The sequence below is a fragment of the Conger conger genome, chromosome 18 (assembly GCF_963514075.1).
Source record: "Conger conger chromosome 18, fConCon1.1, whole genome shotgun sequence".
NCBI lineage: Eukaryota > Metazoa > Chordata > Actinopteri > Anguilliformes > Congridae > Conger > Conger conger.
In genome coordinates, this window is record NC_083777.1 from 6,345,700 (window position 1) to 6,366,439 (window position 20,740).

Below are 20,740 nucleotides of genomic sequence, written 5' to 3' on the forward strand. Positions count from 1 at the left end.
CGTAATCCGGTAATAACACGGTCTTCATTTCCACAGTAGATTTTGAGGTAAGACTGAAAAAGCAAGAAACCCTCCATAAGTATGTCCCTCATTGTAAATATTTTCACTATTAGGGGTGATAACAGTGGAATTTTATTTATATTAGGGTATAGTGCCCTCTGTAGGTCACTGAAATTAATTCCATGCTTTTTGCTCCTGGGAAGAATTGAGTTGGGGGGTTGAAGGGTTCGGTTTTGAAGTGGGCACAGAGTAGTATGTTCAAAACTTCATGAACCCATCATTAACCATTCTCTCACACACAATTTGCATTAGTTAATGATCCCTTTGTTAACAACTGGCATTAGCTGACACTTCATTAAATATTGTCATAAGTTTATGAACATTTCATTATACGTTCTCATTACTGTAGCTTACTATTCTTCATTAACCATCCCCATTTGCTTATGAACCCCTCATTATGCACTGTCATTACCTTATGAACCTTTCATTAATCAATCCTCATTAGCTTATGAACCCATTCCAACTGAAATACTCATTATGTGTTTGGCTCAGGCCCCAAGTTATTTATTTTGGAAGTGATAAACATAATCCAATATTTATGAATTGGAGATTTGGAGTGTAAAACTAAGGAGCAGTGTGTTGGCTTGTAAAGGCCGCTGTGTGTGTGGTTGATGATAGGGCCCCTGCATGAACGGTCAACATCGAGAGAACAGGGCGTTCTTTATGAACCCGCCATGGTGAATACTACAGGGGCTCAGCCATGTGCATGATGCACTTCAACTCCCCACCTTCCTGCAGCGCACACACACACACACACAACTATACCATCTGCAGTGCACACACACTACTATACCATCTGCAGCACACATCTACGATACCATCTGTAGTGTGCACACGCACACGCACACACACACCCTACTATACCATCTGCAGTGCACACACACTACTATACCATCTGCAGCACACATCTACGATACCATCTGCAGTGTGCACACGCACATGCACACACACACCCTACTATACCATCTGCAGTGCACACACACTAATATACCATCTCTAGTACTATTGAGGAAATATTTTTTGTCCCTTTTATGTTGGTGAAGTTGTATTGGCAGCAATGATGTTGAAGAAATATTCAGAGTCAATAGTTGCTCATTACAAATCTTTAGTTTAAAATAAAACAGATTAATCTCGGGAGTCTGTGTGCTCCATGCAAGAAGCTTCCAGAGACCAGAGAATTCCAAAGTAACAGTAGGAAGTATCCTAGTCTTTATGCATTATAGCTAACCAATCATTTGTCATATAACATCACATTGTCTCTCTTAACCCGCCTTAATATTTTCTGTCACTCTATGACAGCTGAGCCGTCTTAACCTTTCGCCTCTATAATAACTCAAAACATTTCTCTGCAAAGACACATATTGCTTGACTGGCATCACTGGTCATATCCAATGCTGTGGCTTTTTAAACACCTGATTAAATGTTCTCTGCACTGTACTTCGGAGCTCAATGTGTTTGAACAGACACACAGTTCTAATTACTCATGCTGACTTATTCTCAATTCTAACCATTTCACAGTTTTAATAAAAGCATTTAAATCAAACTTCATCATTATTCTAAACATTCCTGGTTTTCAATAAGAGCATTTTGATCAAACTTCAACAGTACACACACACACTACTATACCATCAGCAGTGCACATACACACTGTGCTATACCATCAGCAGTGCACACACACACACACACACACACACACACAACTATACCATCTTTAGTACACATACACACACTGTGCTATACCATCAGCAGCGCACGCACGCACGCACGCACCTATACCATCTGCAGTGCACATACACTGTGCTATACCATGATCCGTGCAGTTTCCTTGATTTATCATTCAGAATTCCTGTCCGGGACAAATGGGTCCTGTTTCCATTAGTCTGGGAGTGTAGCACATGCTGTGCTTCTTTTGACCACACTGGCTGAATCTTTCACTGAAATGGTTTGTGCTGTAGGGCAGTGTTTGGGAGTCTCCTCTTGCCCAATTAACACGCTCTATAAGAATCATTTAATTCTTTGTAAGCGCCTATGGAGAGCCCGTTTCCACGGTTGCGCTGCGCTGATTTTGGGTGGTTCCGCAGTGCACATAGACGCACTGTACAACAGAGCTACACCCTCACCTTGAATGAAAACTATAATATTTTCATAATTCACAAATTATAGAGACAAGCATGTGACTTGTTTGAAATAATATACATGTTCTGAGTTCTCATCATAACATTATCTGACAATCTTAACCTGTGTTAAGCAGGAAGCGCCTTCACAGACACAGGCAGAGCAGGCGGTGCTGTAGGAACGGTCTTGACGCGGTGTGTATTTCACCATCGCAGCAATAGGACAGTCGCGGGCGCCGTGGCCCGATTGAGGAGATGTAGCTGCCTTTAGCACCCGGCCCCCCTGCTTTCCGCCCTCCTCTCTCAGGAAAGGGACTGATGAATGTCCTGAATAAATCTCCTTCAGTGCCCCTTCCCCCAACACACCCCCTTTCAAAGGCCCTCTTTACCCGGCAAGTCTCAGTTACATAAGCACCCCTACTGTTTGAGACTCAGTTCCCCAAGGCTACAATTTGGAAGACTCTTCAGACCACATTTTGTATGAAACAAAAATGCTGAATATCAGCATGCCTGCTTCGCACTGCTCTACGGACACGGAGAACCACCCAAAACCAGCGCAACCGTGGAAACGGGCTCTCCATAGGCGCTTACAAAGAATTAAATGATTCTTATAGAGCGTGTTAATTGGGTAAGACAAGACTCCAAAACACTGTCCTACAACACAAACCATTTCAGTGAAAGATTCAGCCAGTTTGGTCAAAAGCACAGCATGTGCTGCACTCCCAGACTAATGGAAACGGGACCCATTTGTCCTGGACAAGAATTCTGAATGATAAATCAAGGAAACTGCACGGATAGGGCTGAAATATTACACTGCGCTGATGCAGCAGGAATACTGCCCTAATAAATCAGGAAAACTGCACTGATACAGTGGGAATGCCACATACCTGAAGCAGGAATACTACACTGATACAGCAGGAATACTGCACTAGGAACAAGCAGGGCAGGAAGCCAGCATGAAATAAACATGTTAACACCCAGCATTCAATACGGAGGAACAGAACGGCTCTACACATCTACACAGTGCATGACCCACTTACTGTGCACCATTTCAGCCACCAAACTATTTTTTTTAGATTTCTTTAATCCGTTCTTTTTCCCTAAAGGAAAAACTGCTAGGATTTCAAGCTTGTAGACCAAGATAGCAAATAATTTGTTATCTAGCTGACACTCCAAAGCAACTTACTGTTGATTAGACTGTAAGGAGAGGGGACAATCCCTCCTGAAGCAATGCAGGGTTAAGGGCCTTAATCAAGGGCTCAACAGCTGTGGGAATCTTTCATGTTATCAAAATGAAATACATTTTCAAAAAAGGCCTTCACATAAATCATAACAAATCACTAGTTCTGTGCAATACTAGTCCTCACTGGCCCATCTTTAAACACAAAGTTATAGAATGAGTTATACGTGGTTTACCCCCATAATTGTAGGCATTAGTCTGAAACAGGTACTATAAAATGCTAGAGTTTAAACGCTTATGGACCAAACGATAAGGCATGGTAATGCTGAACAGATGGTGCACACAGGAGCATTCATTAAGTGGCACATAGCCCGTGGTCATGTTAAATTTGTTTTTCTTCCTGAAGTACAAACAAATGTTCTCAAGCACCAGTAACAAACACACAATTCCAATAAAAAGAAAATCTAGTGTTTTAACCAAGTTCAGCTTGGAACCCTCCATGTTACATTTTAAAATAATTTGTTCAAATAATTTCAGAGGTACTAACAAAATGCACCAAATGAAACCTCATTATAGAATATATATATATTTTAAAAAATAAGGCGCCTTCACACAAACAATATCACACCCTACTCTGCTTCTTACCAGACAGACACAAGTGCTACACATCTGATTTTAACCCTGGTTAATTATATTACTGCCAGGTGTGTGATTGGCTTTCATTTGTGATTTGTTACCTGTTGCACATAGCGATTAATTATTTAAGGTGGACATATGCTTGCTCACCTAGAACACTTCTTTGTGAACTTCAGTCCACACAGGACACATATGAGAAAGAGGTTATTGTGAAGACCAGACTACTCACAATTCCCTTTAAAACAGTAACTCGTTAAAAAGTTATAAAGGGTGCATTCAAACTCTTAATTTATGTTGGGGTGCTTTGCATTGTAATGTATTGCACAGTGTCTAATGGAGATGAATATATGTCAGCTGTTCCTTAAACCTGATTAAACAGACTGTACTGATTGCTCCTGCGTTCTGTGGATTCTGGGCTGATAGGAGCCTTTCGGTAACATTGGGTAAATATTTTAACTGAGCTAAACATACAAAGCCATTGCAGTATCAATTCAAATTTTTGGACATAAGTAAGACTATTATACCTTTTGAAGAACATAAAGTTTTATAGTGATTAGATACTTTCTACCTTACAATCTACTTGGTTGAATAGCTAACACTTTTGGTCATTTTATGGCCCATTTTATGGCCCAAATTGTGGGCATTTTTAAATAAATTATCTGACTACATTTTGCTTGTTCCTAACCAAGCTATTTACTAGTGTTTAGTTTAGATGCCATACAACTGATGTAGTATGTTTTTTTCATGAATTAAGGTTCTATTTGAAATGATCAAAACATGCCAAGACATAGCAATAACAACTCTTTATTATACCTTATGAAGTACACCAAGTTTAATTTTGATTGGGAAAATTTACCTTGTGGCTCTTCTTAACCAAAATATCAACTGGTTTTAGAAGTTTGGAATTCATTCAAGTCATTCATTCAAGTAAGCCATCAAATATAAAAAAGTTATTGCTAAGTGGCATGAGTGATCATTTCTGAATGACCATAACTTTTGTTCTGAGCAGTATTAGTAGACATAAAGTAGACATAAAATTGTGTTCAGCTCTTAAGATTATTTCCTGCTTGAATGACAATACCTCTACAATGAGAAATTCTATTTTGGCAAAAATTGGAGTGGTCACATTTCCAGGATGTAATGTCAACATTATCAAGTTTTTAAAATCAAATCCTGGCATTAGTTGGTTGATAGGGGCAGCCTGTAGCATAGAGGGGCGGCCTGTAGCATAGAAGGGTGGCCTGTAGTGTAGTGGTTAAGGTAAATGACTGGGACACGGAAGGACGGTGGTTCTAATCCCGGTGTAGCCACAATAAGATCTGCACAGCCACTGGGCCCTTGAGCAAGGCCCTTAACCCTGCATTGCTCCAGGGGAGGATTGTCTCCTGCTTAGTCCAATCAACTGTACGTTGCTCTGGATAAGAGCGTCTGCCAAATGCCAATAATGTAATGTAATGTAATGTAATGTAATGTAGACTATATCTAAGACTTTCGTGAACATATACACTCTAGTGAGGACCTGCTGGCATATACAGTTTGAGTTTCTTACAGCTTAATTTCAGAGTGACAAAATGAGGAACAAAATCATAAACAGGGCAACCATCAACTTTATTACCTGTACTCCACGCCAGAGAAACAGACACCATCTACAAGACGTCTTTAACTGGTGAGAGTGGACTCATCAATTCATCAATTAGCCTGCACTGTGTGTTACTGTACTGTGTATACACAACCATATCATGCAGCCTTTATGTGTCCCTGGATTCTGGGCAATTTGGCTGCAATAATACAATAAAAGATAATTCCATTCGGAATAAAAGAGCTGGATGTATCTTTATAGTTTTGTATGACAAATAGCACACAAACACATTACACAAATCCTTGTTTGACACAAATGTCTCATTCATTTATTTCAAAAGACCAAATAACCATTGACAATTCCAAGTATGAAACGCCATGGATACACACACACACACACACACACACACACACACACACACACACACCTCCATAAAGAGGATAACTCCCATGGACTTTACACATTCCAATAGGACAACACTGTAAAACAGCCTGTTAAATAAGTCACAAGAAAATATTCTTCAATGAACGTAGATTTTCTTTTCAAGTTTTCTTTTTGAAAACACATTTTCATATTAAATATCCACAATCTCAAGACCGCGCCTGTGGTCTACAAGCAGCTTCAATGGTCTTTGTCCATTAACACACTGGTGTCCTTACTGCGTTCAGTTTGGAGTTATACCCTGGTAATGGTGGATGTAGTCCTGTATGTGACAGCAACACAATGCAAATACACAGAAGTCACAGGTACAGAAACCCACCATTACCCGCTGCTAATATGTTGTACAGCATCTTCTGGAGAATGACTATGATCCTTTGAATAAAGTACATAATAGTAACCAGTTAACCCATTCAAAATAAGTTAAACTTTTCCATTTTTAGGCATTTATAAATAAAGCTTCACCATAAATCAATGAGACAGCAGTGTAAACCTTGATCCCCAAAACGCAGCTCAACAGAGTTCGACATCTTGAAATTCAAACAGTACATGGTCTTCCCTTCGCATGTTTTAGGTTTTCCTGTAAAACATTTTTTATTTCAACAAAACTGAAATAAGGTAAAAAAGGTAAAAAACTGTACTGAAAAACAACAAAACCCCTGGCATTAATAGACTATACAAATCGAAATGTCTTTTCATCCAGCAAACTGTATGACTTGTTAGTTAGCATGTCTTCGTTGTAAACAAATCTGTACCCGAATAGCTTCATGGCTGGACCGCACACCTTCTGCACCATTTGTGCCAGGTTGAAGGGGATGGTGAACCTCCATTTCTCCACCTGCTTGGAGGAGTTTTTCTGCGTGGAGTAAACGCCGCCAGCCTCGCTGGAGGCCTGGGTGTTCCTGCGGATCCACTCCCTCGCCTGCGGGGTGAAGGGGATGCCGGAGAAGCGGTACATCTCCGTGGCTTTCTGCATGGGGTAGCGGGCGATGTCCTCGTAGCGCACTAGCATGTAGCGGCGCTGCAGCCAGGCGGGCCGCCTCAGGCCCACCTCGGCCGACAGGCGCACGCTCTCGCAGTTCCCCTTCAGCCGCTTCACCTCCTCGTCGTCGATGGGCACCTCCCCGTTCACCTTCCAGTTCTTGTACTTGTAGGAGAAGGCCACCATGCGGGAGGCCAGCACGGCCCGCGGGTCTCTCACCAGCTGGATGACCCGCACGTCCAGGCGCGGGTCCTCCACCAGGGGGCGCAGCGCCTCCAGCTGCCGCACCCGCACGGTCTTGATGGCCCGGTGGGCCTTGCGCCGGCAGGCCAGCGAGGCCAGGGTGAAGTTGAGCGGGCCGCAGGGCCTCTCCTTGCAGTGGTAGCGCTCGAACACGTCCTTGACCGCGGGCGTGCAGACGGGCTCCTCGCAGAGCGAGGCGCTGGACTCGCGGCGGAACAGGGCGGCCGTGACGTGGCGCGCGGGCGGCGGCTCGATGAAGCGCTCCAGCAGGGAGAAGTCGCAGAGGAACAGCTGCTGAAGGACCTCCCGGTAGGTGCGGGAGGACACCGAGGAGTTGGTGCCCCCGGGGGCCGAGACCAGCCTCCTCTCCACGTGCCACAGCGGCTCGAACAGGTAGAACATGGTGCCGGCCTGCTGGTTGAAGAACTCGCCCACGAACGACGAGCCGGTCCTGGTGGCGGCGAGCAGGAGGATGTGCTTCCCGACGTCTCTGCGCCTCCGCGGCGCCTCCGTGAGGGTCACCTCACGCCTCCCGGGGGGCTGGACCGTGGTGCTGGGCTCCCTGGGGGGACACGAGGAGGAGGAGGAGGAGGGGGAGGAGGAGGAGGAAGACCCGGTGGGCTTCATTGGATCCACAGAGGAAACAGTGGGCTTCAGTGGATCCATGGAGGAAACAGTGGGCTTCAGGGGAGTGTGAGGATTCTGCCTCGTGGTGAGTTTATCAGAGACCCTGACAGACAGACATACAGACAGACAGGTCCCAGTTAGAAGAGCTGTTGAATCAATCTGAAACCTAGGAGAAGCTTCTGGAACCTCACTGTGAATGGGGCTGCTATATGCTGTCCATCACTGTAGGAGCCAGTCAAGTTAACTTGCGCTATTACCAACATCTACCTGCAGCTATTCAACACAAGTCACACAAATGATATAAAAAGGGTGAAAAACATACTATCCATATTGCCTAACATGTTGTCACATACAAATTATTTGTTGGTGACTGTAATGACCTACAGTACTGTGCAGAAGTCTTAGGCACCCTAGACTTTATTATATATATATTCATTTTTTGGTGTGTGTGAGTATAAAAGAACACATTTGAGATTTCCAAATATTCATTTTCCAAAAGTATTTAATTTAAAAAAGTATCATATTAACTGTAAGCAATTGACTACTTTTTACATAAAAACTTGATCAAGGCTGTCTGAGATCAGAAGCAAGGAGCCAACCAAAGTCTGCAGAAGAACTGTGGCAAGTTCTCCAACATGCTTGGAACAACCTCCCTGCTGATTGTCTTACGTTTTAACGCCGAAGGGTGGTCACAAAAAATATTGATTTGATTCAGTTTTTAACTATTCTGCCAAATTACCAAAATGTAATGTAAAATGTACAGTAAGTTTATTTAGGACCTTTCATTTAATTATTTTTTAAAGAATCTTATCTGTATAGAATGTTATACAGGTACCTAAGACTTTTGTATATAAAGATAATCTCCATGAGCGTTCTAACTTTCCTCAAAATAATGTACAGTTCAAGAGTGCTCTAAGGTACCTCTAGATCACAGGTGTCAAACTCCAGTCCTGGAAGGTTTTTGGGGTGTTCTGGGTTCATTCAAGTCACTGATTGGTTAAAGTATCCACACGCCTTGTTCTCAAGGCCTTAATTGGCCTTAATTGGCAGCAGATTGAAAGGAAACCGCAAAAACCCGCAGACACTGCGGCCCCCTGGGGATTCAGTGTGACACCCCTGCTCTAGATAATCTCCGGGAGTGGTCTCACACGTACCTTGCGATAATGTTGTTCTCCTTTTCAATAATGACGAGTGCCACGATAAAGACAAAGATCACTGCATACTTGTTCCTCATTCTTGGATGAAGTCGACCCACACCAACCACAAGCTGCTTTTCTAATCGGTGGTGTCCAAAGTATGAGGCTCCAGCACTTCTTCAGAAAGCCTGTGGCCCTGATGCATTTCTCATTTCACGTACAGCTCCATCCTGCCAACGACAAAGGGCAGATCAACACACTCCGCATGTGGAGACAATCAATATCACAACGCAATAAAACGCAGACAAGTGTTTAAACTGGGGGGGTTCCCTAATAAAACACAACCAGAGACATTTCAGGATAGTTGCGGAGCTGTTTCTGATGTTGAGAGCTAATGTTATTAATACATTTCTTTCAAGGGCGGGCAATTCCCGGAGGGCTGTCATTTCACCATCCAGTTCTTCCAGTTCCACACCTTTCTATGAGGTCTTCTCTAGCCTTAAGTGCTGTCTCGGTGCATCAACACGTGCGCTGTTCAAAGATCTGCTCAAGTATATTTTTTCAGTACTGGAACAAGGCTGGTCAGAGTTTGGCTCTGAGCCAGAGTCTGGGGCCCCTGTTTAAAAAGGCCCAGAGAGTTAATATTTGTACTTAATGAGTTATTTAGCTGATGCTTTTATCCAAAGCGACTTGCAGTCAAAGCAAGGGACAATCCCCCTCGTAGCAATGTGGGGTTGCCTTGCTCAAAGGCCCAACAGCTGTGTGGATCTTATCATGGCTTCTTGGTCCCAGTGTTGAACCTTAGCCACTAGACAGGCTGCCCCTGTGACTTTACAACTTTTATCTGTGATTCATTTGTTTTATATAGTTCAGCAATGACCAAAATTAGCAAATAAAGCCATGTTTGTTCCAAGAATTAAAGTACCTGTATGTGTTTTTAAACTAGTTACAAGGCTATGTCAATTTAATCTGAAATCCCTGTGCTACATTTAAGCTTCCACAAACATATTAAAAAAAAAACGAGGACTAAAGTGGTTGAAACAAAAACTAATTATTTAAAGAACTGTGAAACAACCGTCCATATCACAGCCAAATTGAAACTGGTACTGAAAACGAGACACAGATGGAAAAATCTTTCCTTGGCTTTAAACACTGCAGTGAAACAGAGCAGCTCTCATCTAAAATGTTCGAGTTTGATACAGAACCCCCTCTGTGCGTTTGGTAAATAGAGGACGCCTGCTTCCCTGCTTTTTAAAGGAAGTGTTGAGGGCTTGCGAATCCTTCCCGGCACAAGCAGAAGCTCTGGGCCAAGGAAAGGTTCTGGGTTAGATTAAGACTTTCTTCCCTGATTCACTCAATTACGTATAATGTCAAACTAATAAATGTAACTAAGAGCTCCTTTTGTTTTCATGCAGAATGTGAGGACGCTACACTCCAATATAAGAGCTGCACATTTCTCTGTTACTTTATTATTGCATAATAGTTAGCCAAATTGAAAGTATCTGATATGGTCTGTAATATAGTAGACCCGCACAGCATACACTCATGTTCATTTTTCCTCCCTTTCTGCCAACAGTACTGGCGGTTAGCTTTACTGCCCTTCCTGTATGGAAAGTTAGCTTTATTGCCCTTTGCCAGTGGGAGGTTACTTTTATAACCCTCGTTCAGCGTGAGTCCGGAGTGTACCATGCGTAGGCAGCAGTGTGAGGGCTTCTTTTCACACAGAGAAAAATCAACTGATTTATCAGAGAGATACAGGGTCTCAGCACTGATTTATCAGAGAGATACTGGGTCTCAGCGCTGATTTATCAGAGAGATACTGGGTCTCAGCGCTGATTTATCAGAGAGATACAGGATATCAGCACTGATTTATCAGAGAGATACAGGATATCAGCACTGATTTATCAGAGAGATACAGGATATCAGCACTGATTTATCAGAGAGATACTGGGTCTCAGCGCTGATTTATTAGAGAGATACTGGGTCTCAGCGCTGATTTATCAGAGATACAGGATATCAGCACTGATTTATCAGAGAGATACTGGGTCTCAGCACTGATTTATCAGAGAGATACTGGGTCTCAGTGCTGATTTATCAGAGAGATATTGGGTCTCAGCACTGATTTATCAGAGAGATACTGGGTCTCAGCACTGATTTATCAGAGAGATACAGGGTCTCACACTGATTTATCAGAGAGATACAGGGTCTCACACTGATTTATCAGAGAGATACAGGGTCTCACACTGATTTATCAGAGATACAGGATATCAGCACTGATTTATCAGAGACACAGGATATCAGTGTTGATTTATCAGAGAGATGCAGGGTCGCACACTGATTTATCAAAGAGATACAGGGTTTCACACTGATTTATCAGAGAGATATTGGGTATCAGCACTGATTTATCAGAGATGGCAAAACAAACTAAATACCCAACCACTTTCACATGTTGATAACATTAGAGATTTAATTTACGCTTTACTGTCTTTTTACTGTCTTTTACTGTTTTTAAATAAACTGTCAGCAGTAGATTATCTTTGTGATGATGATTGCATTTCCACTATGCATTTATGTACAGTAGTAGGCTATTCCACATAAAGATGCTTTGTCTGGAAAAAAATATTGTTTGTCCTTCAACCGAGATGGTATTTGATACGACAAACTTGGTGTTAACTAAAAATGTAAAACCTTTTTAAAATTTTAAGGGACCCGGACAGTAAATTGTTAAATAAAGTTGACACAAGTTCGTTTTACTGTGTGTGACTGGACCTCGTTAGTAGTTCAGCACATTGATGGCTGCGGCCAAAATGTGTGTGCTTGTCGTGCCGCGTACATTTACGGAATAAATTATACGCAAATAAAACATGATAAATGAATTGTAACATCAGCCATGCTTTTCCAAAGAGCAGGTGTGAGCTAAGAGAGGGAGCGGGGCTGAGAAACACCTGGTAAATGGACTTCATTCAGTCCCTCTGGAACCAGGTCCAGCCCAGCAGGAACAGGCTCATACGGAGCTGGAGCACTCCTGCACGGAACCAGGGAGATTTATCACGCTCCCTTTGAAACCCCCGTAGAGTGGAGTGACCTGTGATCCCGGCGGGGGCCATGTAGAGCCCCGCTCACGCTCTGCCAGGGAGCAGCAGACAGAAGGAGCAGCAGACAGAAGGAGCAGCAGGAGCAGAAGGAGCAGAAGGAGCAGCAGACAGAAGGAGCAGCAGGAGCTGGGACTGCTCCTCAATGTGGGGCTGGAACAGCCCTGCTCTGATGAGCGCTGCAGCAGGAGAACCAAGCAAACTACGCAAGTGGGAAAGGCCAGACTGCTAAAGCCTGACTAGAAGACACTCTCTAGTACAATGAAAACATTTGTTATTTTTTTTTAGTTTTTAATAGGAATAAACTAAGCTGAAAAAGTGTATTCCTTACCAGACGCTCTGAATCACTGCTGCACTGCACTGTGAGTGAAGGTGAAAGATCCTGTGTTAGTCGGCTGTATGTCCTTTTTACCAGGCTCGGATATAGGCTGCAGGACAAAGACATGTGCCTGTTCAGATTTACGGAGCCTCAGCAGTACTGTAAAGATCAGTGTGCAGCGGGGCAGCCAGAAAACAGCCGCTGAACACATCAAGTCCAGAGAGTCTGCTTCAGGGCAGGATCAGAAGAACAGGATGCCTCCTCTTAAACGGCGAGCTGAAATCCCACCAGTGAGGATTTCTCCTTAATGCAGAGCATTCAAACAGCAAACCCATATGCAAGTCAGGCTGTTATAAGTGTTAGCTAAGACTTAAATCTGCCACTGACCACGAGTATTTATGTGACACGCACAAGCTGGAAAAGTGAATTCCTGCATACTCTGCATCTAGCTTCACAGTTGTTTTAATACATGCTAAATGCTAGTTAGATAACAAGCTAGCTTCCAGAAAGGTTACCAGGTAGCTTGAGCCAGATTGCTTAACACTAGATATCATAACGCTGTTTATAATGAGAAAATACAAGTACAGCACCAACAAAGCACTCTATAGGGCAAATCACAGAATGTTAGTGAGAATGCTAACATGCCAACATACAAATTAAATGTACATTTGGTCTCGCATGGACCAGCAAAAAAGAATCCCGCCATTATTTAAGACCAAATTCGGTTCCAGAGCTTTTAAGCTCTCTCAGCACTGGCTTTTAAAAAATACATGTCAGCATATTTTATTATAAACCCTGCTGTAAAATTCAGCTATGGCCGGCTTGAAATACCAACTACCAGCTGTTTCAAAAGATAGCCGGAGCTGGTCCAACCGTGTTGAGTATAGACCTGGTCTAACAGGTCAACCAGCTACCAGCTGTTTCAAAACCGAGCTTGAGACGTTTTTTTCAGCAGGGAATGTACACGTCCTCTTATGAATGTCTATATGTTTCAATACAAATGAATAATCCACATTTTGTCTTGCACTCCTGAATGTAGGCATTGTTGAAAAAAACGCTTGCAACTGTCTGGACCATAGAAAAACCCTTCTGTATTGCTGGAGTCTGTCTAGTCTCTCTTGGAAGAGTGAGAGGCTGGGAAACTGGCCCAGATGTTTATTACAAACAGATGTGTACATATCCAGTACTACGCATGCTGCACACAGGGGCATTAAACACACAGCCAGCTGAGTCACGGATTAAACGCAGTGCTAATAAAAAAAAAAGGAAAAAAGGTAACAAATGCTGGTGTGTGCTGAACTACAGTAACAGGACCTGAGATCTGTTTCTAATTATGCAGACAATTCTTTCCTAAACCACGTTCTTCAGTTTTCCTCCGGATGTGTACACTGCCAACGCGTGATGCTTCTTGTTTAATCTAGGTATATAGTATACAGCTCAGTTCATTTTCACTGGGTGAATGGCAATTCTATGATCATAAAAATTCAATGAAACATATTAAAGCCAGTATAAAACAAAATAAAGCAACTGACATATCTTAGTACTTTACAAAAAGCATTACCAACAATGGCCTTGCCATTTTTGCAAATTAAAAATGAAAAAACTGAAATCTCCCATGTATATAAGTATTCAGTACTTAGTAGTAGCCCCTTTGGCAGCAATTACAGCTTTGAGTCTTCTTGGCGAAGTCTTGACAAGCTTTGCACACCTGGATTTGAGCAGTTTATCCCATTTTTCTTGGCCTCGCAATATCGTCTCAAGCTGGTCAGATTGGACAGGAAGCGTTGGTGAACTGCCATCTTCAGGTCTCTCCACAGGTGTTCTGTGGGGTTTAAGTCTGGGCTTGGGCTGGGCCACTCACGGACAGTCAGAGACTCGTCCCAAAACCTCTCCAGCATCACCACGGCAGTATGCTTCGGGTCATTGTCGTGCTGAAAGGTGAATTGTCGGCCCAGTTCAATTCAATTTGCCACACGTGGACTCCAATCAATTTCTAGACACATCAAAGATGATTCAAGCAAACCAAATGCACCTGACTACAATTTGGAGTGCCACAGCAAAGGGTCTGAATACTTTTGTGTGTGTGTGCGTGTGTGTGTATGAACAGAAGTGAAACTGTCAATCATCACTGCAGAATGATTGAAGGTAAAGTGGTCCCATTGATTCAATCCAGGTGCTACTGTTCATTAAACTTGCCAAACCTTGAATCTGCTACTGTTCATCTCCCCACAGCCTACGCACTGTTTTACTGACCCACTTTACTGACACAGCAGATGTTTACCAACCTTCAACTATCGATCTGCCCACCAATGTTTTTATCTCAAAACTCACAAAACCCTGATGGAATAACTGCATCGACCTGAGCCAAAGGCCATCTCCCACAGACCACCTGAACCCTAAAGGCCATCTCTCACAGACCACCTGAACCCCAAAGGCCATCTCCCACAGAACACCTCAACCCCAAAAGCCATCTGCCACGGAACACCTCAACCCCAAAAGCCATCTCCCACAGAACACCTCAACCCCAAAAGCCATCTCCCACAGAACCTCAACCCCAAAAGCCATCTCCTACAGAACACCTCAACCCCAAAAGCCATCTCCTACAGAACACCTCAACCCCAAAAGCCATCTCCCACAGAACCTCAACCCAAAAAGCCATCTCCTACAGAACCTCAACCCCAAAAGCCATCTCCTACAGAACCTCAACCCCAAAAGCCATCTCCTACAGAACCTCAACCCCAAAAGCCATCTCCCACAGAACACCTCAACCCCAAAAGCCATCTCCTACAGAACCTCAACCCCAAAAGCCATCTCCTACAGAACCTCAACCCAAAAAGCCATCTCCTACAGAACACCTCAACCCCAAAAGCCATTTTTTACATTACTGTACAGTCTTGAATAATGCTGCAGTCCTGCTGTGTACGGTATATAGCAAGTACACTCAGTGAGCACTTTGCTAGGCATTTTACACCTATTTTTTTGACTAATTAAGTATTCTGCTGCTATAGTCTATCCACATAAAGGTTTGACATGTTTTGTGTTCAGAGATGCTCTTCTGCATACCACTGTTGCAATATGTGGTTATTTGTGTTACTGTCACCTTCCTGTCAACTTCCACCAGTCTGGCCATTCTCCTCTGACGTCCCTCATTAACAACACGTTTTTGCCCGCAGGACAACACGTTTTCCGCACTATTCTCTGAAGACTCTAGAGACTGTTGTGCGTGAAAATTGCAGGAGATCAGCAGTTTCTGAGAGACTCAAACCACCTTGTCGGGCACCAACAATCATTCCACAGTCAAAGTTGCTAAGATCACATTTCTTCCCCATTTCTTTGGTCGGAGAAACAGCAGAACCTCATGACCATGTCTGCATGCTTTTATGCATTCAGTTCCTGCCACATGATTGGCTAATTAAATATTTGCATTAACAAGCTGGTGTACAGGTCTACCTAATATAGTGGTCAGTGAGTATATTTCAGGTTTGTGATGATACCAAGATTGCGGGGAATGAGGTATCAGTGGATTCTCCTTCATGGCTTCACACAGCAGTACGTGAAATGAGGCAAATGGTTACTGGGACAGACCGCTAAAATGGCTGCAATGGAGATTTGTGAATTGATGTCATTTCAATCAATGAGGCATAACAGTGAATAAAGACATTTGTTTATTTTCATTTAAGATTCCAGTTCACATGTACCATTGCAAATAATACACTGGTGGGAAATTCTAATTAAATTCTTGAACTTAAACATTTAGAGTATTAACAGTAATTTAACATAACTTCAACAAACTAAGTTATGACAGTGATTATAGGCATTATTATTATTATTATTATTATTATTATTATTATTAGTATTAGTATAATTTATTATAATAATACTAATAATACCAATACTACTACTACTACTACTAATAATAACAATAGCAATAATAATAATAATAATAATAATAATAATAATACCTGTTAATAAACCGATAGTTTCATTTAGATATTTAGAGTTGATAATGGTGCTAACAATGGAAAGAAACAGGGCAGACGATTGTCATTTTAAAACCAAACTGAGCATAAATAATACATATACAAATACAAATGATTACTTTCAATCAACAAACCGTGTACAGAAACGATTACATGTGAAATGTATCAAATATTAGAGCATGGCATTTTGTGTTGGGTAGGCAATCTGTGACGACGATAATGCCCCTTTCCGCTAGAAGAGCGGAAAAATCCAAACCGAGTGAATATTTTTACTCCAGGATACACGAAGCTTCAGGTTGCGGGTAGCCTTGCTACCGTATGGTGATGGACCGTCACATTCCTGCTCACAGATCGCCTTTGTTAGCTTGAGCTAACAACAATGGTTTGCGGGTTTTCAGTTAAGCTGTGCACCGCAATCGAACGGTCAATTTTACAGGCTCATAAAACAGGTCCTTACCCGAAGCAGTAATTTCCCTGATGTCAGATATATACGACCATACCGCATCTCAGTAATATCGATAAAGTCACATTGATATTACCCCACTGTTGTAACATAGGGTATTACGCGTGCAAAACAAATATACCCAAACACATATAAAGTATCACACATGCGAAAGGTACATTGATATTATTTCAATTACTTACTTAACTCAGTGTCTTCTTGACAAAGGTTTTTCATGAACAATTGCGCGCCCCACGGCATCCCTCATTGTCCCAGTCCGCTAACGTCGTAGCTGAAACTCCGTAATACTGACCTTATATTTCAGCACCGAATATTTCAGCGGCAAACATGTATTTTCCACGCTATTCTTTGAAACATGAATTAGTGAAGGAAACGAAAACTTCATGAACACATGTCCTGCGTCCCCCAGTATACGTGGGTTGGGTGAACGAAAAAGCACACTGTTCTATCAAAAAGAGCCCGCAGATGGTCACGTGGTCAGTGCGACCAACCCCCTCGTAGGTCGACGGTCTCTAGACAAGGGTCGCGCTGTTCAGGTGCATTAACACAGGACTTCTTGTGTGATTCGGTTCAGTAGTAGCACATACAATCTTCAGCATTAAGGTCACCTGCACAAACGTGCCCATTCTTGTCATTCATTTTGTCGAGCTTTACGTTTCCAAGATGTGGAAAACTTTGGAGGTCAAAGAAAAATGTATTCAAAGGAAATATCTTATTTTAATCAGTCTTTTTTTTTATATTTTCAAACAGTATCAATAAACGACAATCGAAAATATTTTCAAAAGGCAAAACAACCCTTTATCTATTAATATTGGGACATGGATGTGATGCTTTTGAAGTGCCACTTCGGATCCTAGTCATAGCTATTTGCTTCTGTCATGTAAACAGCAGCAAGGAAGTTATTAGACAGGTACAATTTTATAACTTTATTTCTGGTTTGTGTGTGTGTGTGTGTGTGTGTGTGTGCGTATGTGTGTGCGTGTGTGTGTGTCTGCGCATTAGAGTTTGGTGATTCTTTGCTAAATGTCTGTGCAGTCGTCTGGTTGTTTTTTTTTGTTTATACATTTTTTTTGTTTATACATTTTTTTTGTTTATACATTTTAATGATAATGACAGGGACTTCAGCTGCAGTCTGCCTGCTCCGTCTGCTTCAGCAGTGGTGTGTCTGCTTCAGCAGTGGTGTGTCTGCTTCAGCAGTGGTGTGCCTGCTTCAGCAGTGGTGTGTCTGCTTCAGCAGTGGTGTGTCTGCTTCAGCAGTGGTGTGCCTGCTTCAGCAGTGGTGTGTCTGCTTCAGCAGTGGTGTGTCTGCTTCAGCAGTGGTGTGCCTTTAGCCTGTAGCGTAGTGGCTAAGGCACATGGCTGGGACCTGTAAGTTTGGTGGATCAAGGTCTGCACAGCTGTTGAGCCCTTGAGCAAGGCCCTTAACCCCACATTGCTCCGAGGTGCCGCGTGGTTGCAGCTCACTGCACCCAAGTAACTATGATGGGTCAAATGCAGAGGACAAATTACCCCATGGGGTTCAATAAAGCTGTTCTTTTTGTTCTTTATGTTCTGTGCCAGCTCTGGCTTCTCTAAGTCAGACACATTCAGAGGTAAAACATAAACAAACCGAGCAATGTGTATTTATTCTAAATTTAACTAGGTTTCATAACTTTCGCCTTTTTGAGTCAAAATGGCGTACTTATTTCAGTTCAAATGAACCAGTTCTAGCCAGTGGCAGTTGGGCCCCTCCTCTGAGTCAGGTTCTGCTCAAGGCTTCCTCCTGTTACCAGCCAGAGAGTTTTTTCCTTGCCACTGCCATCGTAAGCATGTTCTTAGGGGTTCAGGCCTGGATCTCTGCAAAGGTGCTTTGTGACAGTGCCTTTTGTAAGTCGCACGATACAAATAAAATCGAATTTAACCCCTTCTGAGCCATTGAGTCTGCAGCTCACAAATTCTTTGAGAAAGCAGCACCATAACCCGGGTGAAATGTTGCATGGTTCCACAGCAGTACAGTTTAATAGCCTAGTTACATTTTCTCAAACTCCTGGGTGTTCTTTTGTAACCTCAATGTAATTTAACATTAAATATAGGAATTTATACTTAAATGTGTGTGGAAATACATCACAATATTTACTTAAAGCCTATTTTTTGCCAAGTCAATATTTTGTTGAACTGCATATTTGAAAAAGATGTCAATTATGTGACAGGTTTTAAAGCATGCGGCTTTCTTCATTCTGTAGCTAGAAGTGTACAATTCTTAACCATACACAAATACAGAACTAAAAAAATAAGCCAATGTCCACAGAAACTCACAAAACAACCACAAAGCCAGAAATAAGATAACTTAAGGCAATTTATGAAAGGGGAGAAAGTGGAAAAGGATTATGCTTTAAAGTTAATCATGTACCTATGTGCCCTGCTTCCATAGAACCCCATCCCTTACAGCACACCCAGGAGTTACAGGCACTTCATCTTCTTACAGCTCAAAGCCAGGCCCCAGGCAGATGATTACAGCTGTAAATTAGCAGGTGCTTCAACTGAAGCAAGAACATGAAGATTTGTTGGTTTTTTGTGTAGAGTTCATTCATTCAATACAAAATGATCACCCATGGGCCAGCACAGCTCCAGTCTTATTACTTACAGCTGTCCTCAGCATGTGTCAATGTGCCGTTATCCTATCTGCAAACAGCAGCAGATTGGGTGGTACCACTGAGAGCCATTTTAGCACCCGAAGAGCCATTTTAGCACCCTGAGAGGGCCTAGCTAACACGGCAGCAGATTTCAATAAATAATGTAGAAAATATGTTTTCCAAATCTTCTAGGTTATCTACTCTTATAGCCCAAAGTTTGCAGGTTGAATTCTCAAATGAGATACTGCCATTGCATCCTTGAGCAAGTTACTAAATGTGAATTGCTTTAGTAAAAAAAGCTGTTTCAACGGACTGCATGTAGTAGTCATTTGTTAAAGTGTGAAGAACAACATGTAATGCAAATGTATTTTCCCAAGGTTAGTTTCCATTAGGAGCAAAAAGTCTGTATGTTACAAGTACGTACAGGGTGGCCTGTAGCGTAGTGGTTAAGGTACATGACTGGGAGACACAAGTTCGGTAGTTCGATCCCCAGTGTAACCACAATAACACAGCCGTTTGGCCCTTAAGCAAGGCCCTTAACCCTGCATTGCTCCAGGAGAGGATTGTCTCCTGCTTAGTCTAATCAACTGTACCTCACTCTGGATGAGAGCGTCTGCCAAATGCCAATAATGTTATATAATGTATTAATCAAGAGCATATGATCCTCCTCTTGTTTCCTTTACTTATCAGCTGCTTCTGCGATGGTCACCAGTAGATGGCACTAAAATACAGTATACCCACAGTCACAAACAAGGAGTTTTACCAGGCGGTTCCATTAGGGTTCCATGACCATATTAATCATTTTACTATGACTTTCCAATCCAGCAGATCACTCGATATTCAGATGACACAATATCCAACAATACTTCAATCTTACCATCTATAATATTAATAAAATATCACACAATGTTTTAAACACTGTGTTTTAAGGGCCGCTCTGAAAGGCTAATTGGCTTGGCGAGCGAGTGGCTTAGCCTGATCCACTACTTAAAATTCAGTGAAAGGGAAAGGTTAGCTAATCCACTCTGATTGGCTATTGTTGTGTCATGTGCTCTTGTCTCCGGTCCAACCATGAGGGGCTGTGGTTTGCACTGCATGCTCTACCAAACAGTATCAACACAATGTACAATACAGCCTACGTTTAACAAAATATCAGAACTGTATCAAATGTACTCCATGTATGCAAATACATTAAAAAAATTCTGATTGTACTTGTAAGTTGGTGAAACTGAATATTTAAAACCAAATTGATATTCAATACATTCTTATTTAAGACATT

The 20,740-nt window shown here is 42.3% G+C and overlaps 1 protein-coding gene across 2 annotated transcripts; it reads right to left on the reverse strand.

Moving 5' to 3' along the window:
- Positions 1-5,943: 5,943 nt before the first annotated feature.
- LOC133118566 (carbohydrate sulfotransferase 3-like) lies at positions 5,944-17,359 on the reverse strand. Of its 2 annotated transcripts, none has more exons than XM_061228666.1 (3): positions 17,032-17,359; positions 9,014-9,225; positions 5,944-7,962 (listed from the first exon to the last, which is right to left on the reverse strand). In XM_061228666.1, the coding sequence occupies exons 2-3, from the start codon at positions 9,091-9,093 to the stop codon at positions 6,681-6,683; spliced, it is 1,362 nt and encodes a 453-aa protein (XP_061084650.1). In that variant the 5' UTR covers positions 9,094-9,225; positions 17,032-17,359; the 3' UTR covers positions 5,944-6,680. The 2 variants fall into 2 exon arrangements, with proteins under 2 accessions (XP_061084650.1, XP_061084651.1); XM_061228667.1 differs by lacking the exon at positions 17,032-17,359 and adding an exon at positions 12,419-12,504.
- Positions 17,360-20,740: the final 3,381 nt, after the last annotated feature.